This window comes from Ambystoma mexicanum, chromosome 2p (genome assembly GCF_040938575.1).
Source record: "Ambystoma mexicanum isolate Mex_15411 chromosome 2p, UKY_AmexF1_1, whole genome shotgun sequence".
In the NCBI taxonomy this organism is placed as follows: domain Eukaryota; kingdom Metazoa; phylum Chordata; class Amphibia; order Caudata; family Ambystomatidae; genus Ambystoma; species Ambystoma mexicanum.
Genome location: NC_090923.1, coordinates 1,171,981,633 through 1,172,008,447, shown reverse-complemented (window position 1 = coordinate 1,172,008,447; position 26,815 = coordinate 1,171,981,633). Strand labels below are relative to the sequence as shown.

Here is a 26,815-nt window from a genome sequence, read left to right as displayed (position 1 = left end):
TCCTCCTCAACCCCTCCTGAATAGAGTGGGACCTTCTCCTGGTGGGGGGGGGGGGCGGGTGGGAATCCTTCACTAGGACCACATCACACTTAACCTGCATACTTGGCTGCTGAGAGGTTCAGATATAGGGATTTGCAAAAGGAAATCTTGAAGGTTCCCTTCACTGCAAGGAGGTTCGCCACCAAAGCTATTTACAGTTCGCAGTGGAGGAAGTATTACTCCTGGTGCGGTGAGAGGGTCTTAAACTTTTGGTAGGTTCCAGCTCTGTACTGCAGTGTCCTTTTGGCTGGCACAGTATCAATCGTAAAAGAACTGAACAAATCTTAATACTCCTACGTCCTGTCCCCTTTCCTCCATACTTATCGGGACATCTCTGTCCTGTGGGACGGGACCAGAGCACTTTTGTAAAAAGCATCAAACATGTTTTCAAAAATGTGTCCCTCTCTTTCCTGCACGGGGCTCGGCACGCGGCCTTAACCCCGCCGACCTTGGCTCCGCCCCACGCATCGCCCATCAGTCCTTTTCTCCGCACGATCGGGGCCGGACGCACTTGCATCCTCGGAAGATTTTCTTCAGTTTTTCCCTCTCTGGCTCTCGCTAGCGTTCGTTTACTAGTCTGTCTGTCTTTTTAAACTTAGATTTTCCAGACTGTTCGTGTCACCGTCACTTTGCGATGGCGGATCCCCATCCTCTTTGTTTAGAGTGTTTGGGCCCGGAACACCGATGGGACTCCTGTTTTTACTGTGACTTCCTTTCGGTCCGGGCTCTTCAACGTCGGTTGGAGCGGTGGGAGGTGGTGTTCGGACGGACTCCTCCTTCGCATTTTCAGGCGTTCATCGACGAGAAGAAAAAACGCCTGGTAAGTTGTTTGATTTTTAGAGCACCCCGGCCGGGGGATACCTTACCGGGTTCCTATCGAGTCGGGAGGGGCGTTGATCGCTCTTTTACCGGGGTTCGCCCTGAGGTGCCTGTCGGGCCTAATAATTCTACCGGAGTTTTCTCAGAGGGTCTCCGTAAGGGGCCTGTGGTCACCGGAGTACACTCCGAGGCCCCTCCTGTGGGGGCTGTGTGTAGACCCAGTTCTGAGTTGTGGGGTACCGGAGCTTGCTCTGAGGCTGTTCTTTCGGCTTCTCTCAAAAACAAAACCGGGGTATGCCCCGAGGTCTTGGCTGGGCTTGAGGTTACCGAACGCATGTTCAAGGCCCGTGCCGATAAGGCTTCTACCGGGCCTAGGTCCGAGGTCCCTCGTACAGAGTCTAAGGCTACCAACAGTTCTGAGGGGCCGGGCAAGGCCCTGTCGGTGACGGCGCCCGTTCCCGCTCTTGTGGTGACACCGGATCTGTTGAGGGGGCAAAGAAGAAAGTTTCTTCTTTTACCAGCAGTGCCGAGGCTCTTCCTTCGAAGGCTCAGTTGGTGGTTGGTATGTCGCAGAAACATTCCAGGCCTCATAGTACCGGCTCTGCCGAGGTTCCTTACGTTAAGGCTAAAATTAAGACCCCTGATCCATCGACAGGGACCCCTGCCTCACTTCCTCACGTGCCGCAGTTCCCCTCAGATGAGGACAAGATGGCGCCCGTTCCCGCCACGACCACGGCGGCCATTCTAGGTACTACCCCTACAACTACACCACCGGCCCCTGGTGTAGGGTTCGGTCCTTCGGGTGAACCTAAGGTCCCTTGTGTGCATCCTTACCGGCCAGTTTATGATTGGAATGCCCGGATGCCTCTTCCGCACAATATTTCGTTGCCTGCGGGGGCGGCTCTTGATTTATGTGGATATGTCGGCGGAAGGGCCTGTGTGGCACCCTTCCCCGTTGCGTCCCTGGATTTGTCCACCTCATGAGAGGCCTCCTCAGGTTCCGAAGCAATCTCCTGAGGACGCCTTTTTCGGTAAATTTCAAGCGCTTATGCGCACCGATCCCATGAGGGAATATTTCAAGGGGCTTTTCAAGGAGATATGTCCACCTGCGCCTCAGGCTCCACCCGTCCCGTCGGTGGTTCCGCCGGCGCCTCCCTTGCCCGTGGTGCCTTCCACTGCGCTTCGACCTGTGCCACCATTGTCCCCAGTGGACAAGGCAGTGCCTGGCTCAGCAGGAGCCGGACCTGTCAGATGACCCTCAAGGCGATCAGGACAACGAGAACCTGCCCCGCTCTACCAGAGCTTTCCATGACCGGGTACTGGACATGATGAGCTTCTTAGATGTTTCGGTGCCCGAGGCACCTGCTCCGCAGGAGGGCGTGCTTTCTGGGGCGTTCACCTTGTCTCCTTTGGAGCGTACCGGCCTGTTCTTACAGAAGGACGTTCTGGCCGAGGTCCGAAGAGTTTGGGAAAAGCCACACTCAGGACTTTTTGTCAATAAAAAGATTGACGCGAGGTACATGCTACATTCCTCGGAAGAAGTGGCCTTGTCGTCTTGTCCGCCTCCCTCCTCCACAGTGTTGGCTGCGGCCACGCCCAGGATCTCCTGGAGGCTGCAGCTCACCACGTAGATACCTCGGCTCGGGGTCTGATGCTAGGGGTTGATACCTCGCGGCAAGCATGGCTACATGCCACTAAGTTCTCGAAGGAGGTGCAAGACAAGGTTCTGGACCTTCCATTTGATGGTAAGTAGCTTTTTCACTCTTCTACTGATGTAGAGCTCACCAAAACCAAAGACAGCACCCAGACGGCCAAATCATTGTCTGTTCTAGTTAAACCTCCCTTCAAGACTCAAAGGCCGTTGTCGCAAGGTCGACCTTCCTCTGGTTTTAGGGGCTTCCTCGACCGCAAAAATCGCAGAGTGGATACTCCTGCGGGGAATAACCGCCGTAGACAACAGCGTACGCAGTATTTCTCCCGCTCCTCAGCCTCCTCATCAGGATCAGGTGGCACAGCCACCGATAAACCTGCCAAATGATGGTTTTCCGCACTCGCACGAGACCCCAGTGGGAGGACGCATTGCGTCTCATTGGGAGGCGTGGCAGACCATCACAGAAGAAAGATGGGTCTTGTCAGTCGCTCGAGCGGGCTTCCGCTTACCTTTACCCCCTACCACACCTCTCAACCCTCCTTTTCAGCTGTCGGGCTCACCCTCCCTCAAGGCCGAGGTTCAGAAACTTATGCTCCTCAGAGCTGTGGAACCCGTTCCCCTGGGGGAGCGAGGGGAGGGCTTCCAGAACCCCCGGCTGTTTACGGTGCCCAAACCCAACCAGGCTGGCCTGCGCACCATCCTAGACCTTTCCCAGTTCACTCTTTCCCTACCCCAAGAGAAATTCAAGATGATCACGCCCGGCCAGATTTGCTCCTCTTTGCAGGCGGGCGATTGGCTCAGCGTGGTGGATCTTCAGGATGCGTACATGCATATCCTGATTTGGAACCCACACAGGAGATACCTCTGTTTCTCTTTGGGAGAGGAGCACTTCCATTTTCGGGTGCTTCCTTTTGGCCTCAGTTTGGCGCCGCGTGTCTTCACGAAGATGTCGGTGATCGCGGCCCATCTTCGTCTCCAGGGTATCCATGTTTATCCCTATTTGGACGGCTGGCTCCTACGCAGCCCTTGCCCGTTGGCAGCAGCGGGCAACCTCCAGTCTCTCCTTCAGCTCCTATTCCATCTTGGGCTGTCGCTGAACTGGTGGAAATCCTGCATGACGGTCTCACAGGACCTGACTTTCCTGGGTTTCGTTGGAACACAATAGACTGCCGAGTGTATCTGACTGGGGACAGAATGGCGGATCTGTTGACCACGTGTCAGATGTTTACGCAGTCGGAGAGCATGTCGGCCTGGTGGTTCCAGAGGCTTCTGGGCCTCATGGCCTCGTGTGTGCTGGCTCTTCCTCTTGCTCGTCTCAAAATTGGACGGACCCAGATGGCTCTTCGGAGTTCCTGGCGTCAGGCTGTGGACCCGGATTCCAAACGGATAATGATTCCGGATTCCATGAGAGTGGACCTGGACTGGTGGTCTTCTCTCAGCAACCTTTCAGTGGGTGTCGGGTTCCAGGACCCAAGCCCCATGGTGACGATCACGACAGACTCCTCCCTTTTCGGGTGGGGTGCGACGTTAGATCTTCTTCAGGTCTCGGACCAATGGTCACCTCAGGACAAGCTCCTGCACATAAATCAATTGGAACTTCTGGCGATTTTTCTGGCGCTCAAGGCGTTCAGACCTCTCATTGTCAACAAGGTGGTCCGCATAAGAACGGACAATGCGGTGTCCATGTACTACATAAACAAGCAAGGGGGAACGAAGTCTCCCCCTCTCATGGATCTGTCCATCCAGATTTGGGAGTGGGCCGTGCTTCATGGGGTCTGGCTGCTTGCAGTGAATATCCCGAGCCGGCTGAATATCAACGCGGATGCCCTCAGCCGCCGGACAGTAGTCGGCTACGAGTGGTAGTTGAAGGCGGAGATCCTATCATGGATTTTCCCGCGTTTGGGCACACCGGAGGTGGACTTCTTCGCCACAGCGATAAACAAGAAACTTCCTCAGTACGCCTCCAGAGGGGGGCTGGGAGCCTCCTCTCTGGGGGACGCACTCGAGATCCCATGGCACAAAATGAGAGCTTACGCCTTCCCGCCTCTTCCTCTGGTTCATTGTGCAATTTGGAAGTTGAAGAGTTCTGTCAACTGTTCTCTTCTACTGATAGCTCCGTGGTGGCCGGCCAGGTTTTGGTTCTCGGAACTTCAACACCTATCGGTGTGTCCGCCGATCAGGTTACCAGTAACTCCCGATCTTCTTCACCAAGGGGAACAGCAGATGTGGCAGCCTTCCCCACAATCGCTCAGCTTGGCGGCATGGTGCCTGAGTTCACGGCTCTAGAGCCTTTAGGTTTGTCTTCGGATAACATGCGCATTATCCAGGCAGCCAGGAAACCCTCGACCAGATCCCAATGCAAGAGTAAATGGCTCAGGTTCTGTCATTGGTGTTTGCAGAAAGAATTGGACCCGAGGGTGGCGACGATTGACACGGTGCTGTCCTTTGTCTCCTCCCTAGCATAGTCATGGTTTCATGTCTTGTCCTGCCAGACTTATTTCACAGCGATTTCCGCCTACCTCTCTTCAGACGGGTGTTCGTATTCGTTAACTAACCCGGTGGTGAAGAGATATTTTGCTGGTTTGACACGACTCTACCCTCCGGTTTGTAGTCCGCACCCGCCTTGGGATCTAAATGTAGTCCTGACGGCACTGTGCCATAAACCTTTTGAGCCAATGGCTACGATTGACCTCAAGTACGTGTCCTGGAAAGTTTCCTTTCTGGTAGCCGTTACGTCAGCGAGGAGAGTGGGTGAGCTCCAGGCTTTGTTGGTCGTGCATCCTTTCTTGGTCTTTCACAAGTACAAGGTGGTCCTTCGGACAAACCCAGCTTTCCTACCAAAGGTAGTGACCAAATTCCATCTGAATCAGTCGTTTTCCCTTCCGGTCTTTTTTCCAAACCCTGCCTCGGAGGTGGAAAGGATTCTACACTGCCTGGATGTCCGAAGAGCTCTTAAGTTCTATCTGGACAGGACTACCGAGCTTCGGAGTTCTTCCCAACTGTTTGTGACTTTCGGTAAACCCCAGGGCATGCCGGCGTCTAAGGCATCCATTTCCAGATGGATTGCTGCCTGTATCGCGGAATCTTTCACCGTCCCAAAGCTGAAACCTCCTAAGGGTATCCATGCACATCAGGTGCGAGGCAAGGCAGCTGCGGTTGCTTTTCAGAAGTATGTCCCCTGGGAGTCTATCGCTAGAGTGGCTACTTGGGCCTCCCCATCTGCTTTCTGTAAGCATTACTGCCTCGATATGAGCTCTAGGGCTGACGCTCAGTTCGGCCAGGCTGTGCTGAAGAACCTGTTTCAGTAAGGGGTATTTCCATTCACCCATATTTCCTGTAAGGAGTGCTTGGGAATCTCCCATAAGTATGGAGGAAAGGGACGGGACGTAGGAGTATTACCAGGTTACTCACCGTAGTGACCACCTTACTCCTAGTCCATAGTCCCCTTTCCTCCATACGCTCGCCCACCGGCCCTTTTTAAAAAGTTTCCTCTGTTATTGCTAACTGGTCTTGGACCCTGCGATAGAAAAGGACTGATGGGCGATGCGCGGGGCAGAGCCAAGGTGGGTGGGGTTACGGCCGCGTGCCAGGCCCCGCGCAGGAAAGAGAGGAGGGACACATTTTTGGAAAGAAATGTGGATGTTTTTTACAAAAGTGCCCCAGTCCCATCCCACAGGACGGAGAGATGTCCCATAAGTATGGAGGAAAGGGGACTATGGACTAGGAGTAAGGTGGTCACTACGGTGATTAACCTGGTAATACTTTGGCATGGTGTTACTGGCATACTCCATCTTCCATGTGTTCCTTTTGTGCACAACTGATTGAATTAGTTTAAGTTCTAAGGGATGCACACCATGTAGCACTTCCAAGGACACATTCTTAGGGTGGTAAGGTTGGGACAGATGATTGTCCCTTTGTCAACATCGAATTTCACGTGGAATGTGCCAGTGTTGTGTGCACTCCGCAGGGGTTGGATTTTAGGTGACACATTGTGCCATAAGCGGGGTACGGGCAGCCTCGTCACGTGCCCTTTCCACTCCTATGCGCAGCCACCGTGCATGTGGTTGGGGATATGGCGGCACCACAATGTCCATTGGTATGCCACGCAATGTTGTGCAGAACACATGCTGCACCAATGATCCTGCACACTTCTGGTGGTGCATGTAGTAGCTCACCACCAGAGTGGTCAAAGGAGCAGAACCGTGACTTGAACGCTCAGAATGCACGCTTCTCTATGGCCCGAGTTGCAATATGGGATGCATTGTATCTTACCTTGGGTGGTGTGGTGGGGTTCCGTATTAGCGTCGTCATGTAGGTGCTCAGAGGGTAGGCACTGTCCCCTGTAGAGGAGACATGGTTTCAGTGGTGTGCTTTTGTCTGTGTGACATGTATTTGCAGGGCCATTTGTACTCGCCATTGAGCCATGTGTTGCCATGCCTCCCAGCTTCCAGGGCCCGGTGTAGGGGTGACATTCTGAATATGAAACTATCATGGGTGGACCCTTGATAGTTTGCACATACAGAGGTAATGATTCCCTTGGCATCACATACAACCTGCAAGATGATGGAATGCCAGTGCATGTGATTGCGATAGATGTGCTCTGTGGCCCTAGGTGGACGTAGGGCCACATGGTTGCAATCGATGGCACCAGGCATTGTAGGGAAGTGCGCCACCCCATAAAAGTTCTGGACCACGGGCTGCCTTTCTGCGGGTGTTCTGAGCATGTGTTTGTGCCTGCGGACTGAGGGGCGTGCAGTCATGATTGCCAACACCTGGTATAGGCAGCGTGACTACATGAGCTGTGAAATGTCCCCAGCTACGTGACATGTTGGACCCGCTGAGATTCAGCGCAAATTTCAGGTAAGCCCCGTGCATTGTGTTCCATGAATCAATAAACGAATGCTTGTGTGCGTTTTCACACGCAAGTACGCATTTTTCAGCGCAAATAATTCCATGAATCAGGCCCTTTTGTGTATAGACACATCACAAATACCCAATAAATAAAATAAAAAATGTTAAATTCCAATTCCTACTACTGGTTATAGCTAAGAAAAAAAATATATGAATAGATGTATTTAATGTGATGTATTCAGATTAATTCCTATTACTGGTCATAGCCTCGAGGTAGGTTCTTTGAGAACCCATTGAAAATTAACATCCAGCACACATTGGCTCCTGACTGTCTGACTCAACAAGCCTTAGAATGTACAATCTTGAGATTATGACCACTTGTGTAAATTGTCCGAAGTTTAAATTTTTGATCCTTGAGGTAGACCAATACGCGAGTCCCTCTGTCGCCCACAGTGATCTGTAGGTAGAGATCATCCAATACAGACATATGACTAGTGCTTAGACTTGGGCCTTGAGGTATAATGCCGTATATTTTTAGTTCATTGGAGCAAGATTGTGATTCCAATAGAGGCGGATTCAGCAATATTTCAGGCTTTCTGAGTTCGGGGTTTGTTACCAATCTTCTCTTGATGTGTGTCAGGAAGCACAATGGTGATGGAAACTAGGGTTATAGAGGAAATGGGTGTCACCTCGTGTCTGGCTTAAATTAGGTCTTTGCGACCTGGGCCCCATCTGTTTCACTTGCTGGTGCGTTGGTCTCACGGGAGACATCTGGACATAATGGTTGCTTTCGTCCTTGCTGTGTGCCTTTCCCAGACACAATCCCATTGCGAGCTTTGCCGGCTGGAGGGATTTCAATAAAATCACAGTTGAACACTCAAGGAAAGGATCTCTAGATTCCACACACATCTCTGTGCATGGACAGAGTTTTGGAGAGTCGATCTTGCCAAGATTGGATTCTTTTTAGCGAGACTCTGACCCCCCACGTTCTTGGCGAGAAGCAACTCCTTGGAACACACCATGCATATGGCAATGGTTGACTTATTCCTAATTAATGAAAAAATAAAATTATTTTGAAATTGCGCACATTGCTGGTACCCCAGGCGTCTGCATAGTTCAGCTCTGAACCGAAAATGGGTTGCTTCAAGGTGCTGCATGTCACGAACAATCGTGATTAAGTGTCTAAAGCAGCATAGGAGAGAAAGTCCAACTATTAGCAGCAGTTCACACAGTGAACCAATTGGCGAATAAGGTAGTGTTGTAATGAACACATTGAGCTTTGTCAAGCCTTTTCGCAGGGTTTTTGTAGCAAACGGTGACCGCAGAGAAAACCGTATTTATTCCTGTTAACGGTGAGCTGTCGATTTAGAGAGTGCATGGCCTCTTCCATTTTATCTTTAGAGGATAGGAGAGATGCTATCTGTTAGACCACTGTGGAGTGTGCTTTGCGATAAAATTCCTCAGAGCCGCACACTCTTAGACAACTGGTTTGTAGGCGTGTCAAATACAAGCTCAATTTTGGAAATTGCAAGGGGCTTAACTTGAGGCTTGGCCAGGGTAAGAATCTGAATTGTGATGGGCCTTGGTGGATTCAAAATAAAACCACAACATTTAACATGTGTACTTGTGACCATGGTTAGTACCCCAGTTTTTAAATTATTACAGGATTCATTGAACTATACAAGATATGAGCCATTTGACAAGCTATGTACTTGACTGTGGAAAACTGCAATTGTTGTAAAATCGAGCGTGCATTAAGTGTTATTTACTTGTGTAGCATGCACACAAACCATGCGAGTGAAACCTTGACATTCACGTAATGTGTAGTGTTATTTCATGACTTGAAGTTGAAACACACACATGTGAGTAAGGCACTTCATTGTCCTCCCTAATCCAAGTGTTATTAATAAAGTGCACATTACCCAGGAATGTAGTTCCTGACAAACCATGGAATTTGTAGTTTGAAGGACTATATTTAAAACACCATCCAAATTCCAGTTAGTCAATCCCGGTACCCAAGCAGATGATGCCACTAAACTCTTGCAAGTACACATAGCAGGGAAAAGGTTGAGCCTGACATTGCCTTGCGTATTGCAACCATGGACAAGTTAAGTGCTGTTCTCTGTTCTGGCCATGAAATCACCTTCCCATCTGGTACTCCTCTACTAAGAGTGTCCAGAAAGTCTGTTAGAAAAGAAAGACTTACTGCTGCTTCGTGGTTGCTTCTAATGATAGATGGGTCCTTTTGAACCAATCCTACTACATCTGTAATTACATCCTTTAGCTCATAGAAACCCTGCTCTAGCGCTTGATAATTAGAATCTGATGCATGGAATCCTTGTCACACTGCCTCACTTTTAGTCTGCAGGATTTGCATTATTATTTGTGACCACGTGTAAGTTATACCTGTTATAGATGCTTGTCCCACCTCACAAGGCATTCTAGGGTCAGAGTTGGTGCAGGTAGCTGATCTCCTGACACGCCCACTCTGTGTGCGCGCCTCAGAAAAGCAGCTTTCTGCATGATATCTGTCCAATTCTTTACTTTTATAAGTTTATCTAGAGATTTATCACTGCATTCAGGTGAGATTGCAAAAGCATTCCTTGGCACAGCTTACCTGTTGATATAGCTTGTGTCAGGGAAGTGTTATGGGAATTCGAGCCCGATATGGGCCCACTCTGGTTCCTACTTTTATTTTATTGTATTCATTTGCTTGAACAGCCCACAATACAGTAGGCCCTGATGCATAGGTAATGTTTGGTGCCATTGCTTTCCTTTACTACTTAATATGACACAATCCAGAACTCGCGTTCTTTAGTTTTCCACTCAGGTTAGAAGCTCAAGTTATCACTGCAAGTGGTCTGGAACTGCATATAATAAAAAAAAAATACATCAAATGTAGGAGTCTACATGTTATGTCTAACATGTGAGCACCTTTGATTTGCCATATTTACTGAGACCAGGTGGACCAGAGAGGGACACTTTCCCACCAGGTTTAGTTATGTTTGAAAAGTAATCTCTGTCAAAAATGACTGAATCGGCAACATAAATGTGCTGCACATATACTGGCTCTGGAGGGAACTTACACTGATTTTCAAACTTGCAATCCCCTGCTTGGTATGGCTTCAGTGAAATATATGGGAACTGTACTTGGAATTCAGGACCATTGGTTTGGAAAGGTACTGCAGTGTTCGCAGAAAGTGGATGTGGGCCACAGGATGGGCTCACATTGGACCCCATCTCATGGAGATCTTAAATATCAAGAGCATCAAAAAGCTTTTTGCGCAAATGTCTGGAACCTAGTTCTTAACATTCATTTATATGCTCTGAACACAGGATTACTGGGTGCAAACTGTCTGGATTCATCAATCACTTAGAAAGTGTGAACTTGCAGCTGCTTTCCTGGGCCATTGAACATTTTAAATGATGGCATCCACGCATGACCCAGGGTTAGAGGAACAATGTGTATTGAGGCTGGAGTTACTGGCTCCTGAAGCTCTTTTCCAACGTGTGTGAAGAACTCAAGGGCTTTAGAACAACTTCATTGCTTACGGTTGGAGTGGAAACTTTGCTCAAAAAATGCCCCAAAGTCAGTGAGATGAGAATCACAGTGAGGCTCGGCCACAGCAGAAGGAAGTATGCTGCCAGTATCGTGTAACACGGTTTTAGAAAGTCTGTCCAAAATAATTATTTCATCACTTTAGAAACTAAAACTGCTTTCGGTCTCCAAATTGGCAGACCTGTAGTTCTTCCACAAATTGTGGAGTGATAATCAAGTGTGGCATATTCATCATCTTGGACGCCAATCAACTGTCTGATCTCTCTCTCTCTCTCTTCTTCTTTAGTCTCCTCAAATGGAAGAGGATGATTGCATGCAAACATTGCAGTAACCAGCTAGAGCAGGTTTCAGGTGATCCACAGAAACTTTTGTGGTGCCATTTTGGGTGATAGTGCAGGCAGGACAGCAGTTCTGGAACCTTTCAATCTTATCACTTTTCATCTGATAGAAACCACAACCTACACCTTTTTGTGGGAGTTCAGTAGGACTTGAGCTTGATTTTGTTGGGAGAACTGCAAACGGTCATCCCCCTTGAATCCAAACACTTGCCTCAACATCTGTTTACCTCCCCAATGATAAACTCTTGCCCCACTTGTCACATCAACCCTGTTGCTGTTTAAACAAGTCCTCTGTCCTCAAGCCACCCTTCAGCCACATAAATTGAGAAGACTGATAAATCCCCTTCCCCCCACCTCGCACACCCTCCAAGAAAACTGTACAGTTCATGCTGTTCTCTGTGGAGATGTCCTCTATCCCAGAACAGCTTTGGCCATCAGGATCCCCGATCTAGCCACTTCCCCTTAACAGCTGGAATGCCCTTTTCATGCACCCAAAACTCAGCAGGGACCCATCCCTCATGACTTGATTTGCTGTCAGGATCCCATCAACAATCCAAGAAATTCACTTAACCCACTGCCTCCTAATATCAGTGAAAAAACGTATCCTAAGTTTACACTTCCTATATACCTCCCTGTGCTCCCCCAGCAAGACACAAAATTGTCTCCAGTATGGCTGGTAGTCCCCGACCACTCTAGGGTGATACTTCATTCAGAACAATTGGCAAACCCTTCATGCCCACAGGGCCCACAGATCCCCTCTAACTTCATCAAATTCTACAGTTCATGAGCAGTTTGCCAGTCACTTAGCATACTGGCTGAAATCTATAATTCTAAATTGGGGAAAACAAACTACCCCTATTTTGGCGTCTCCTCAGAATATCCAACAAAAAGCATGCCTTCTTGCCCTGACCCCACAAATGTGCCCAAGATGTCACCATTTTGAACTACTTTGAAATGGGGCAGTGGTTGTCAACTGTTGTGAGGATTATTTTTTCAGTGTTTTCCTGTTGGGCAAGGAATTAATGTTGCTTTTTATTATACAAGCTAAAGAATATTATGATGGCACAATTCTGGGGTTTTAAACCTATCCCCCACCCAGTATAATGTGGTTCAAATATCTACTTGCGTGTTGATTTCTTACAATATGTGTTGATGAATTGATGTTCCTTACTTTGATGTGCAGGAGGCGTTCACACTGTGCACCTTCTTCAAATCCTCTTGTGCCTGCAGAATCCATGCCATGATCCCCTGGTTTCAACGTATCATATTCTTGACTCCTACAAAAACAAAATGGGCCTCTCACTTTACCTTGAGTGGACAAAAGACAGCTGTAAAATACATTCAACAGTGTCTTGCCAGTTATGGGGCTCCTTCCGAGGTGCCATGCCACCATGTCTGTCTTTACTTTCTGGGCTTTCTCTGGTATTCTGAAGTGTTGCTGTGATCTAGGGGCTCTTCTTGCCATGAGACTTACTCGTGCAAATGCTTTCAGGACAATGTTGACTCCAGTGATAAATTAATATGGGGAGCAGCAAAGGAGTCACATAGTTGATTGTTTAATAGTCAGACTCTTTTAGTCCAGCCTTGCGCCAGAGTATTACTTCCATTTTGAAACTATTAAGCTGGTAATAGCATTTCCACTCACCCTCCCGCTCCCAAAAGCTGAAGATCTTTCCAATAGTATGGAGAAGGGGGACAAGACGCCTAGTGTAAAATACAGGTTACCATAAAGTATATCGCACTCCTTTTTTGGCTGCAGCCAGTTTGATCCAGGTATCGTGTCCGCCAGACCCAGTTTGAGCTCTGTAATTATAATTTCTAGAGGCCAAGTGAGAAGAAGCAGACCTCACAGAACTAGTCTCCTGTGTCCCAAAGTAGTTTGTTCATGCTGTAAAAGAGTCTGGGAAGGGGCTGTGTAAATCTAGGAGTACCTGAATCCCTACATTGAGTAATGCCTACTGTACACGTGTCCACTTTGACAGTTTATTTTGAAATTGAGTGTTTTCTCGGTTTCATTTGGGTCTACAGGACAGGAAGCTGACCAAGGCGGAGCAGCAGCGATTCAAGGAAGAGGCAGAGATGTTGAAGGGGTTGCAGCACCCCAACATTGTGCGCTTCTATGACTCTTGGGAATCCACGCTGAAGGGAAAAAAGTGCATAGTCTTGGTGACTGAACTGATGACCTCTGGCACATTAAAGACGTGAGTCTTTCAGGTTTTCCCGTGGCGCTGTTATCTATTGTTGTTCATGTGGGGATAGTGTTGCCAATGTCATTGAGCCGATTGTTTGACCTGTTTAAGTATCCTGGGTGGTTGTTATAATGGAAACTGGTTGTGTTGGGAGAGAGTGCACATGATAATCGTTGGGTTTTCCTTTACATATCACCTGAGTTATTAATTGTGCGATCTATGCCCCTAAATGTGCCATTCCTCAGCTTCTTCCATGTTAAGATGGATTTCTAGACTCTGACCTGGTGGGCAGAAGTTTAGGAGGCCACCCTCGGTTTAGTGAAACGGGGGAACCTTCTGGACAAGCCAGACTAATATAGGTACCTTGGCAGGCGGTCAAGACTAAGTCTCAGTAGGGGCAAGGGTGATCAGAAGCCCACAATGAGCACACACAGCATGAACCACAAATTACTCTTAGACTAGTGTATATGAAAAATATCTATACATTTGTCGGCTGGACCAATAGACACAAGTAACTTGAGCAATGCGAAAACAGTTATCACACAAAATCCTTAAACTATACAATATATATACATTGTTTCCTCGTGCACTACAGTGGTAAAATCTAGCCACGACCTTTGTATTTATTAGCTTATATAGCGCTTTACGCCAAAGCGCTGCACAATTGAACAACTTGATACAAAGAACATAACATAACAATATAACGGTAGAAGCAAATTACAGTATGAATCAATCAATTAACCAACCATTAAGAAGAGCAATAAGACTGGAGGAAATAGGGAGAGAAAAGCAGTGGGACTGTGGAGGAGAGGAGGGGAGGAGGAGAAGGATGGGGGGGAGGGTGAGAGAGGGGTGGTAGGGAGTGGAGGGAGGGAATCGAGGGAAAGGAGAAAGAAAGGTGGGGGAGGAGAGGTAGGGGGGAGCGAATCCATGCAAAGATTTGAAGACAAGGCAGAGGAAGTGAAATTTAAGTTGAGAGTGAAATGGAAGCCATCCAACAGAGGAGAGGGAAGCTGAGATAGTCACGGGAGGTAAAGAGACAGAGGGTACGGACAGCAGAGTGGTTGATAAACTTGAGAGGGTCAAGATGAGAAGTAGGTAGGCCAAAGAGTAAGGCGAAGCAGTAGAAGAGGCGAGAGAAGATAAAAGAGGAGATTAGGAGTTTAGTAGCATGAAAGGTGAGAGAAGGGCGGATTTTGCGAATATTGAAGAGGTGGTAGCGACAGGCACGAGAAGTGAGAGAGAGATATGGTGGGAGAAAGAGAGTGAGGAGTCAAAGTGGACCCCTAAGTTACGGGCGTGGAGAGAGATAGGGAGATTAGTGGGAGGGAAATGAAAGGGGGAGGGGAGGGAGGGGGAAGGGAGTTGGAGGGGAAAAAGACGACTTCAGTCTTGTCAGTGTTGGGGGAGAGAAAGCGGGAAGACATCCATTTCTTTATGGCAGTAAGGCATGAAGAGAGTTTCAGGTGGAGGTCGGATGGGAAGGAAGAGAAGGAAAGGAAGAGTTGTGTCGTCGGCATAGAAATGGTGGGAAATGCCAAACGAGGAGATAACAGGGGCAAGGAGGGCAGCATAGAGTGAGAAAAGGAAAGGACTGATCCCTGAGGTATGCCATACTCAAGAGGTCGGGATGGAGAGGGCCAGCCACCCCAGGAAACAGTGAAGGAGCGGGAGGAGAGGTACGGGGATAGCCAGTTAAGGACAGAGCCTGTGAATACAAAGGAGGAGAGAGTGTTAAGAAGGAGGGGGTAATTGACAGTGTCGAACGCAGCAGAGAGGTCAAGAAGAATGCGGACTGAGGATTGCTTAGAGTGTCGAGCAGAGAGAAGGGAGTTAAGGATATAGGTAAGAGCAGGTTCAGGAGAGTGTTTAGGACGGAAGCCAGATTGGGAGTGGGGTAGGAGGGAGAGGTTGGTGACAAAGGTTGAGAGCTGGGAGTAGGCAATGCGCTCTAACAGCTTAGAGAGGAATGGAAGAAGAGAAATAGGGCGGAAGTTAGAGGTAAGAAGGGGATCAGCCGAAGGTTTCTTCAAAATAGGGATGATAGTGGCATGTTTGAAAGCAGAGGGGAAGGTGGCCGATGAAAGGCAGGTGTTGAAGAAGGAAGTAAGGTAGGGGATGAGAAGAGGGTAGATCTTGGGGATAAGAAGACTTTTAAAGAGAGGGTTGAGTTAACACAGTAATAGCATTAGGAATTTCTTTGGAGTTCGTTCCCTAACTTTCGAAAGTTCAGCCCTAAGAAGAGTGGAGCCTTGTGCTCAACAGTACAGTTGTGCGTAAAAAAACGCATGATCGTACACATGAAGCAAAAACCGGGTCGTCTTGGGAGGGCTATAGCAAGTCAGGAAGGGGCTTGAGGCGATAAAGAATTGGTTCTCACTATTCGAGTAGGGCCTGGCCTTTGCGGCAAAGCAGTGTTCAAATGGCGAGAATAGCTAGGGAGCGGAGGCTAACCCAGCCAAGTTCGAATACCTTTTAAGCGATACTCGTGCGTAAAAGTGATCGATTGTGCCAGGGGACCACCGGTAAGTGATGCAAGTACTCGCCAATCCTTGGCACAGTCTGGACCAAACTTTGCCAGTTTAGTCGAGGGTGCTAGTAGGTTTGAGTCCTGCAGTTTTGCGGTGCTCTGGCTCTCAGCAGCTGTTCGGGAGAACGATTGTCCGTGACGTGAGTTGCCTTTTCTCAGCTTCGAAGGAGGTATGAAGAATATTCTGGTGCAGCAGGCTTCGGTGCACAGGAGAGCAGAACAGCAAGGGATTTACAGCGACCGTCACCAATAGGTAGTGATGCAGGAATTACAGATGCGGGCAAAGTTGCACACTTTCCTAATTCGGGACCCAGGAATTTGGCGGGAGAATGCACGGGACCACATGCAAGCAATGTCCCAAGTCTCGGGTTTTCACTTGAGACGGCGACGGTTCTGTGGTTTACCCTGAGGTAGAGCTGGACAGTTCAGTGCATGGCCCAGGAACAGAATGGGCTTGTTTGGTGGGTAAGCAGGGGGCACAGAGAGGAGTTGTTCCCACTACTCCAAAGGAGCGAAGCTCCTTGGCAGGCCGCCTTGATTGAAGAAGAAAGCAGGGGTCCGACAGGACAGCAGAGGGCGAAAAGTGCCAAACCTTCCAAAGGGTCTCCGGCGGTTTCACGAGTCGGTTTCTTCGTGCAGGAGGTGTAAGTAACTTCAATTCAGCACTCCAACTAAGTCAATGTTTAGTAGTGGATGTCCAATGGAAGCCCTTATTTATATATTTTTATGTCAAAAGTTCTTTGAATCTGGATGATGAACCCTTATATAACGCCCCTCTCTTTGGATCTCCCTGACCTCACTGAGCCAAGAAGTAGGTTTGTTTTGCAAATTAAAAGGTTTATTTGAATAATTAAACAATATATATATCACACTTTTATGAATAAAATATTTGAATAGCACACTTATGAATATGGACGGTTATCAACAAGGGGAATATTACAAAATTGACAATCTCTTTAATCACTTAGGAGTATGAATATGAAGGATACTGTAGCAGAGAATACCTTAACTGTTCAAGGAAATGCAATGATGGGAAAGAATGCAACACAGAAATAACTTGATATGATTTCAATCAAAAGATAATGTGATCACTTTTTCCCCTGTGACTACTCACTCCCCCCTATGCAATATGAAGAGATGGAAATGAGGGCACACAGGTTTCAGGAATACAATCAAGAATGCAGTTCAATTCCAGTTCCCCCCCAGCAAGCTTAGAGAAAACAGGTATGATTTTAAAACCGGCAAAAACGCTTTAGAAAGTGATTGCAATGGATGGGAAAATCTGCTAAATTGATTTTAATTTACTAAGAGATTCAGGATGAGTGATAGTTCCTTTAGATTGGTTCAGGTCAACACTAGCAGTGATTCATGAATGATTATCAAATTGGAAAAGAAATTCAGCAATTGAGAACAAGGAGCAGCTATTTTGACAGAAAATGAAATTGAGCCGAATTGCAATTGGCAGCAATTTTTCCGCGTGCGTAAATCGCGATTACGGAAAAACTATAATGAATTGGAATGTCGTTTTGGGATCTTAGCTTTACAATGACAGTTAAATTTCGCTTCTAAGACGTGCGGGTCAAAAGTTAGAGGTTTTTGTGAAGGTAGATTTTCCAGAAATAAAGTCAAGATTTCAAATGACAGATCGTGCTTTACAGATTTGGAATCAACAGGATGGACACAAGATTCTATGATGCAGTTCTGGACAGGTTGAAATGGATGAAAGAGGATTACTTTAAACTAAGAGCTTGGTTATGGACAGTTCTAGACTAGATACTCACTCCTAGGCTTTGGAATGGAATGGGCCTCGTCAAAGATCTGGTCAAGGGGTTTGGCTTCACTCTCGCCACCGGACAGGTCTCAGGCCCTCTGGGTTCTGCGTTCAGCACTGCATGGCGGTCTGCGGCCTCGTGAACTGGATCTGATGGGTCTTGGATTACAGCACTGCTTTCTGGGTCCGCATCTGGGTTCTAGCAGAGGGTTCTTAGCTGGAATAGAACAGCTCAGCCCGGCTGTTAAAGGTGAGAGTCGGGTTGCAAAAGATTCTGAAGGCCTGCCGAGAAGAGTTCAGCTTTTAGTATTAGGCTTCTCTGCTTCTAGGTTCTAGAGTTTGGGTTCTAGAGTTCTGGTCTCTGGATCTAGATCTGGATTCTGGAGTCTTCCGGCAGAGTGCTTTGCAAGAAATCGGTTGAAGAGTGGAAAAGTGTCCTATCTGGGTCTCAGCAGTCCCTTTTTATGTGTTTTCAAAGTGGGTGTGGAGGCTGATTCTACATGCCCACCCCCCTAAGGATTTGATAGGTTAGAGGATTCTGTCTTTTGACTGGAGAAAGGATCAGCGTGTCATGAGGTGTCATCATGATGCTATGTTTATAGTACAAAAGAAATCCCTCCCTTTTTCTTTTACAGAGAAAATCTCTTTTTCATAACAAACATATTTCCAAGGTGCATAACTTGTTCATAATACATATACACAGCACAGATTACTTAAGGTACATTCTTGTCCAACGCTGATCTTCCTAAGAGCTTTAGTTCAGAAATGACAACTTATTCGCGATTTTGGTGGGTTTCTCAATATTGGTTCTGCACCAAATTTTACACATGCATGCAGATCCTCTCTGGGCATATTACTGTAAGTTCTTATGTTCATAGGAAAAACACTACAGCTCTGATATTAACAATTCCGGGGTTTGGTCTCAGAACATCACCGGGCGTCCAGCTTAGTCTTAAATTGTGGGTGAATTTTTCATTGTCACAATCTCAAAGTTGTACATTTTTGTCAGCTTGTTACAATATTTTAGAAGCATTTTCCTTAAACATATATTTGGTGCAATGTTAAATCCACATCCCAGTCTGGTCCTCCCCCAGAGCTGGCTTGAATCAGAGATCACATGTCCTGTCCCTCCCAGAGCAGTTGTTGACAAGTCACACCCAAATCGGCATATTCTATTCAGTTGAAAGACTCTATTGTCTTGACTGAGAGCAACATGCCAGGGTGCCTTGGCTAGTTCCTGTTCACACCAGTTTGTCAATCTCTTAGCCTGGGGCAGGGGAAGTCTCCTTTGTCTAGGGATAAGATGTGAAGGGTTCTCATGGGCAGCAAGCCTTTTGGAGTTTTAACTGCATCAAGTTACTTTCTAATCAGTTGTCAACAATGAAATCACTGTGTAGCACTCTGTGGCATTTTGATGGAATTCTCCTCTTTGGCATAGTTTGGGTTCCATATTCACCTTTTCAAAGAATATGGTTTTAAAACGCCGGCTTCTGGTAGTGGTGAGTACCGGTATTGCACCCATTTTTGACAGCTTTCTTCCAGCAAGCAATCCTCAAAAGTATACTTTATCCAGATATAGATACACTTCTGTGGACCTTATATTTATGTAGATTCTTGCGAGAGAATGATGTTGACTACCCAACAAGGAGATTGGATCTTTTTAGGTGGTTTGTGAGCCATGAATTTTGCAATTTTTGACAATCAAGGAAAGATGTGTTTGGAAGCTAGCTCTGTTTCTTTTGCAATCAGCATTGCTATTTCCAAGTGGTTTCAGGCTGCTTTGTGGGTAGCCCAATGGTGGTTTTAGGCATTGATCTCCTGTGCTCACTAATATAGGCAAAAGTGGATGGCAGCCTATTTTTCAGGTTTTCACTGCATTTTCTGGTGATTTCTGGCGAACAGCATGCTTTCCCGTGGCCATTCTGATGTTTCTGCTGCCAGCAATGCCTAGTGATGTTGCAGGGCTTGGATGATTGGGTTAAGACATCCCACAGAGGCTTGGCTCCTTCTGTAGTTCGGTGAGAACTCAGGTGATCGACCTGGAATAAATGCAGAGCCCCTTTTCTTAGGTATTGCGGAAGATTGCTTGCTTGCTGGCACCAGAGCGAATGGAGGAAGCAGCCAGTGAAACTCATGGATCAACCACATGTCTGCTATTAATATCAAACCCCTTTGCTCTCATCTACCAACGTTTTACCACTGTTGCAAAGTAACAGTAACTTCAGACTGCTGCTTTGAGGCAACTGAAACGTAAGGATAGCCCCTAGTCTACATCCCTCTGTGGTCCTAGCATTACAATGCTAAAGTTCCATTGGCCTCCTCCCAGTTTTTCCTTTTTTTTTAATTAATATTTTTTATTTTCACTAAGGCAAAAATATCAAGGCTATTTTCACTAAAGCAAAACTATCAAGGCTAGCCCAGTATCACAATGCCAGAATCACATCGGGCATACTCCTGCACTGAGCAACTCTACATGTAAGGGCAATGAAGCAAACCAGACACAAGGAAATCATACGGTCTAGAGGATTAATGCCCATTCTCTGTACCATTTCACCCATTCACATCACACAAGCTAACACCTAGCTTTAGCGACTGCTCCCCGGTTAGGCCATCAGCCATACTGCCAAGTAGGGAAAGGAGGAATACCCTTGTAAAGAAGCTAGATCTAACAAATGGAAGAGGGCTCTAGTCCCCAATCTCAGCAACTGTGGGATTTAGCAGAGAAGGGGGAAAGAGGAGGTGAAAAGGAAAGTCTTGAGGGGCTTCTGGAATTTAAGGAAATCCAGCTCAAGACGGAGGGGGAGGCTGTTCCATACGAGGGAACCTACTGAGGAAAAAGATCGGCCACCAGCTTGCAGTTTAGCAAAGCGCTTAACACGCAGAGCTGGTGGCAGAGGAACATAAGGAGCTAAAGGGAGAGTATTTAGCTAGAGCAAGTTGTAGATAGCAGGTCTCTGGTCCCAGATAGCCTTGTGGATGATGCATAGGGATTTGAATTTGATCCTTGCAGCATGGCTGGAGAGATGCGGTCCCTGGGCTTGAGGCCAAGGATAGGTTTTGCAGCCCTATTCTGGATTAACTGGCGGGAACACAAGCGTAACCTGTTATATGCGAACAGGTAGCCCCAATATGCACTCTAAAGGGATAAAATAATCCCAGAGGTACATTTTGGAACGTGCTGTGTGGAAAAAAAAAAAACGGGCCGTGCCGATTCACAGATCACATCGTTCAACTTGGTTATTCACACAATTACAATATCCAGTCCATGATAGACTGATTCATACTCCTGACCACAGTATTCCAAACAGTATTTTATAAGTGCGCCTTCAATTTGCCCAAATTAATGAAACTTAGAAATGTCATACATAAGGCAAATAAACACTTCAGAGTAAATCAATAATTTTTTAAAGACAAATATATTTTCAGAGGATAAATATCATAAAGAAAGACCAGAAAAATTCATGAAAATGAATGTTAATGGTACACATAGCAGAATTCACAAGTTCTTCTAATATCTCAATCACATAGCAATAATGAGTTGTGTTATGGGCTCCACACAACAACATTGGGCACAGTCATAGATGCAATTCTTTGTCACAATCTTTAGACGTGTGTTCCGTCGCATCTAATAAGCTCCACTAGAGATGTAAAAATTGCCAACACATTTCGGATTTATTCTAAATCCTTCTTCAGGGCCTTAGAGCCTATTACAACTCATTCATCTGTTCCAAACTGCACGACTGGATGTGTACCTGTAAGGTAACACAAAGGCTCGAGTCAAAGGGGAGATAAAATATAGAAAATTCCCACTGATAGTACATCCTGGATCTATAAAACAACTAACCTTAATTCTTCTTTCAAGAACCGCTTGGTCCTTATTCGCTGTGTCGCATCATAATGCAATTCCGTAAGAAATATAGATTCTCGTTTTCTGCTGGGCAGTACACCGACAGAGTGCAGGAGACCGGAGTCTTCAATTGGCAACTGGGATGTCAACCTCGTCCAGGCTTGCTTAGGCGACACGCGCCTTCACAGAGATGAGTCTAACGTCTTGGTGATAACACTTAGGCGCCATGATCTAAGGGTAAATGGCAAGATAAAATAAACAAACACTCGATCAGCGTTAGTCGTTTAAAGATACGAGCGTCTTGTGATATGTGGAGTGGGTAGTGCTGACAATACTGATCGGCTCCGTAAAGTGCATGCATCCTCATTGGGGTCTGTGGGCACACGCATGTGTAGGTTTCAGAAGCTGCTGCGTGTACGGCATTTATACGTCATGTGCTGCTACTGCTAGAATGCCCCTTATTACGCACGTAATCTCAAAATGTATGTTAAATGCAGGTGTCAATAAGTAGCTTGGAGCCTCTAGCGAAATACCTTGATAAGGTCCTTCAACCAATGATCCAGACTACGGAGACCTTCATTAAAGATACTATGCACTTTCTATGTAAACTCAAGGCAGTCCAATTTGTTGCAGGGAGGGATACTCTTCACAATGGACGTCACCTCCCTATATACAAACATTGCTCATGAGGCCGGATTGGAGGAGATTGAATGGTTGTTACTACGTTCAACGAATTGCCAGGGAGACCGGCTGTTCACACTTAGACACTTGAAATTAGTCCTGATGAACAATTTCTTCAAATTCCAGGATATATATTTTCTACAGTTATCTGGTAATAGTATGGGGGCAGCCATAGCCCCCACATATGCCAATGCCTAAATGTTTTACCTTGAGTACCAACATCACCAAGATGGACACAACATCTCCCGATCTTTGTCAGATACATCGACGATGTGTTTGGGATTTGGTCAGGCCCGGAAAAGGAACTACTATATTTCTTGGAAATGATGAATCACATGCATCCACGGATCAAGTTCACAAATACCATAAGCAAAACAAGGATCAACTTCTTGAGTTGAAAATTACTCCAGGGTTTCCTGGTTCGAATGAAGGGGGTAGAGCCCATATAAAATGGCCAGGGTGAAAGACAAAAAGAGGGAGCAGGAGTCCCAATGGGCAGGATCTCAGCCTTGCTGGCGTTGAGGCAGAAACCATTGGAAGTACACCAGGACTGGATGGCAGATAGGCAGTTGGGAATGATGGAGGAGGACGTAAGAAGAGGATCAGAGGGAAGTTTGAAGAAGAGTTGTGCGTCCTCTGCATTAAACGAGAAGTGTGGGGAGAAGGTGGAAATGAGGTGTGCAAGGTAGTTGTTAAAGAGCTAGGGAGAAAGGATGGATCCCTGGTGGATGCTGGAGGTGGGGGAAGGAGAAAGGGCCCAGAATAACCTCAGATGGACGGTCGGTGAGGAAGGTTGTCAGTCCAGTGCCCGCTCCGAAATACTTGGGTATTGTGGAGTCGTTTTATGAGGCTGGAGTGGTTGACTGTATCAAATGCAGAGGGAAGATCAATTAGAATGAAAACAGCTGAAGAGTTGGAATCAAGACATGCGAGCAGTCCTCACAGGTGTTCAGAAGACAGGTTTGTGTGCCTCTAGATGCTCAGAATCCAGATTGATGGTCCTGGAGGCAACCAACAAGTTCAGTGTGCTGGGTCAGTTGGGGGGAGACCAGCTTCTCCAAGAGTTTTCCAAGGAAGGGGGGTGATGGATATGGGGCGGTAGTTGATTGTACAAGTGGGGTCTGCTGAATGTTTTTTGAGAAGAGGGCGATAAGGAAGTGCTTGAGAGAGGAGGGGAAAGATCCAGTGGCCTGAGTGGTTGCAGAAATCAGAAAGTGCAGGGGCAAGAGAGCCAATATTGTAAATGGTTCTGGAGGAGCAGGGGGAAACCTGTTTGGAGGAGACCTTAATGGAGTGGACAACTCTGGTGACCTCATCAGGTGTGATAGAGGCAGGGTGGGTGAAGGGCAAGGGGAGAGGGATGCAAGAATGTTCAGGATGTCCTTAGTTTTAGCAGTGAAGTGTGTGGCCAATATGTTGCAGAGGGCTTGGTTGGGGAGGAGGAGACTGCAGAAGGGTTGGCTAGTTCCCTACAGATTTTAAAGAGCTCAGCCGTGTTGTTGGCGGCACCAGAGATGCGCGCCTGGATGTGGGCCTTTTCTTGTTGCGGGTGGAAAATCTGTATTGTCTTTTGAGCAGGCGACAGGCCAGTTTGTCAAGGTTGAGCCAGAGGTCTTCCACTTCCATTCCGCAGATCTGCACTTGCGTTTCAGGGCTGCAAGTTCGGTGTCGTACCAGGTATTACGCTTACAGGCAGATTTCAGGCAGAGCCTCATGACTGGGGCAAGAATGCCCAGAGTGTTAGTAATGGCCAGCTGGAGGTTGCTTGGAGCAGAGTCAGTCTGCAGGGTGGAGAGTGTGGGATGAAGGTGGGATGAAGCAGCTGACACTCGTTTCATTGGACAGATGTTCGTGAAGGAGGTTGGCAGGGTTGGGGGAGTTGCAGTCAAATGCCTGAGAGGACCCAGGTGAGAGGAGAGAGTGGTCTAACCAGGAGAGAGGGGAGATCAGCGGTGAGGAGAGTTAAAGATCACAGTGGATGAGGGCATCAAGAGTGTGTCCAGTCGAGTGAGTTGGACCAGAAGGGAAAATGGAGAGGGAGAGCAAGGTGCAAAGGTCACAGAAGAGTGAGTGGATGCTGTAATATGTATGAAGATGGATGTTGAAATCGCCCATGAGAAGGAGTTAGAGGTGGTTGTGAGGATGGAGGAGCAGAAATTGGCCCATTTGGAGAGGAACGAGGTGGTAGAGCCAGGTGTAGATAGTGGGAATGGTCAGATAGGAGGAGGGAGAGATGACCAGTTTACAGACCAGTCTCTCAAAGGAGGGGTAAGGCTGGGTGGGTATGAGGGAGGAATGGACCCACTCAGGGTGAATCAGGGCAATCCTACTGCCAGCACGGTTGTGATGAGGCTTGTAGATGATCTAGTAGCCCTCGGAGATGGGGGTCAAAATCAGTGACTGAGCTGGCATTGAACTAGGTCTCTGTAATAGTGAGGATGTCTAGGTCAATGCCTTCAAGAAGGAGGCAGATGTCTGCAGAGTGTTTGATGGGTGAACAAGTGTCAAGTGTGGCTAGGTGAAGGAGGGCTCCACCTTTTTGAAGGTTTTCCGAGGAGGGCTACAGGGAGTCGGGGGGGGGGGGGGGGGCAGAGACAGTTGAAGAGGGAGTAGCAGGAACTTAATGAGGGACAGCAGGCGCCGGTCAAAGAGGAGGTTGGGTTGAGGACCCTGAACCAAGATAGTGTCAGTGTGATACACTTTGGTGCTACTACTAGTCTGCCCACCCTAGTGAAAGCCTCAGCAGTTTAATTGGTAGTCGGTCTAATGGTAAATGTGATCTCTACAATGTCTTTAGTTCAATTTAAGAACGACAGACATTTGAATGGCAAAGTATGTCCGTTTACACACATCCTCTTTGGCACATGGGTGAGATTGCTGTAAACATCTAGAAAGTTTACAGTATCGAAATGCCTCCTAAGGAGATTTTTAAAGTTCGTCGTAAAACGGGATCAAATCGGTTATCTATCTGGGAGCTCCCTTTCCAAGTCTTGTTCCCAGTAGGCCACGGTTAAAAGCACCCTGTTCGGTTTAAATACCCTCCCCTTACTAGTCTCAGCGACATTGAATACATGTTCCAAGGGTGATGTCCCTTGTCACTTTCTCTCCTTTTGAGGTTTTGCGCAATCACTTTTGTTCATGTTTTTTCACTGCCTCAATATCCCACCCCCCCAACATGTCAATTTCCTCATATGGTTTAAATTTACCTCCTGTAAAGAGCTGACCAACTCTCTCCGAGCCAGCAGGAGCCAGCTCTGAGATTCAGCCACCCCCAATGTACCAAGATCTATTGGGCAAACCCATACCTAACTTGACGGAGAAGGAAACCTGGAATGGTGCTTGTTACAGCGATCATCTCTCCAAACGTCCCAGATAACATCTAAGACCTGGTGTGGTCACTCTTGGAGGTAGATACTTCCTTAGTGGCCGTAGGTCTGACTTTTTGGATGGGTTGCAGTCTTTCAAGCAGGCTAAGATTACTGTTGGTTGGGTAGTATAATTATCCCAGCCTCCTCCTTCGGGAGGATGAACATTGCCTTACTAATTCTAGCTTTTTCACCTTTCCATTTGAATTTAGACATCTGTTTGATTCTGAAGAAGGCTGCAGGAACTTTAACTTGTAGCATCATAAGCTGGAATAGTAATCTTCGTAACAGATTGGGATACATGACTGAAATGAAAAACCATCAGGACACCAATAATCTAGCCAGGTCAGCTCTGTGCCCTCAGAATCTAGTCAAAGATTAAACTGCGTAACGTACTCTGGTCCCTAGGCATATCTATCCTAAAAATGTTCGATTTCCATCCTTTAAGTCTCAGGGTTTTCACGCCATGTGCCCATCACCTGCATGCCATACGCCAAGCTGCACACGCAGCAAACAAACTCACAGAAACTCACATTAACATGCATCTGTTCACACACTTGCCTGCAGTGCCCGTCTTGGTGCCGGTCCCTGAGGTGGCGCTTGGGCATTGGATGGACCGGGATTCACGCCGGTCAGGGACATCAGCATCCCATGGGCATGGCCGTGATTGTTGGACCGCATATGCATGACTGCCTGGCTCCCGGGTTCTGTGCATGTGCGCAATATTATGAAACATACGCTGGGTGGCAAACATACCAAGCCAACCATTCAAATCTTCATTCCTGCCCCACAGGGCTATTTGAACCCCTATCCCAGGCTCCCTAGCGCATCTTATTGTGCACAGACTGCGTCTGTTTTGGTTGCTGTCCGTACCTGCCCTGTTTTATTGTCCTTGCCTGACAGTCTACCGGTTCCTGTGCTTGCCTGCCTGCCTCCATTCCTTGCCTGCCTGCCTGTCCTAATTTGTCCTTGCTTTCCTGTCCACCCTTATCACTTGCTTGCCTTATTACATTTCTAGTCTTTACCTACCTGCTTTTCTTTTCCCTCCTTTGTTACCTGACCAGTCTTGTCCTGCCTGTGTACTCTGACCTTTTATTCCCACCTGGCCTTCACTGGATTCCTCATCTTTATTGGAGATCCACTTCCTGCATTCAACCACGATCTTGCATCCCCCA

General features: G+C 47.3%; 1 protein-coding gene across 6 annotated transcripts in view; it reads left to right on the top strand.

Annotated features, from left to right (window-relative positions):
• Positions 1-26,815, top strand: part of WNK3 (WNK lysine deficient protein kinase 3) — a 2,095,067-nt gene that overhangs the window by 400,270 nt on the left and 1,667,982 nt on the right. For all 6 annotated transcript variants that reach the window (XM_069645314.1, XM_069645316.1, XM_069645315.1 and 3 more), the window contains exon 3: positions 13,286-13,458. In XM_069645314.1, coding sequence (XP_069501415.1) covers positions 13,286-13,458 — 173 coding nt within the window. The remainder of the gene's footprint in view (positions 1-13,285; positions 13,459-26,815) is intronic.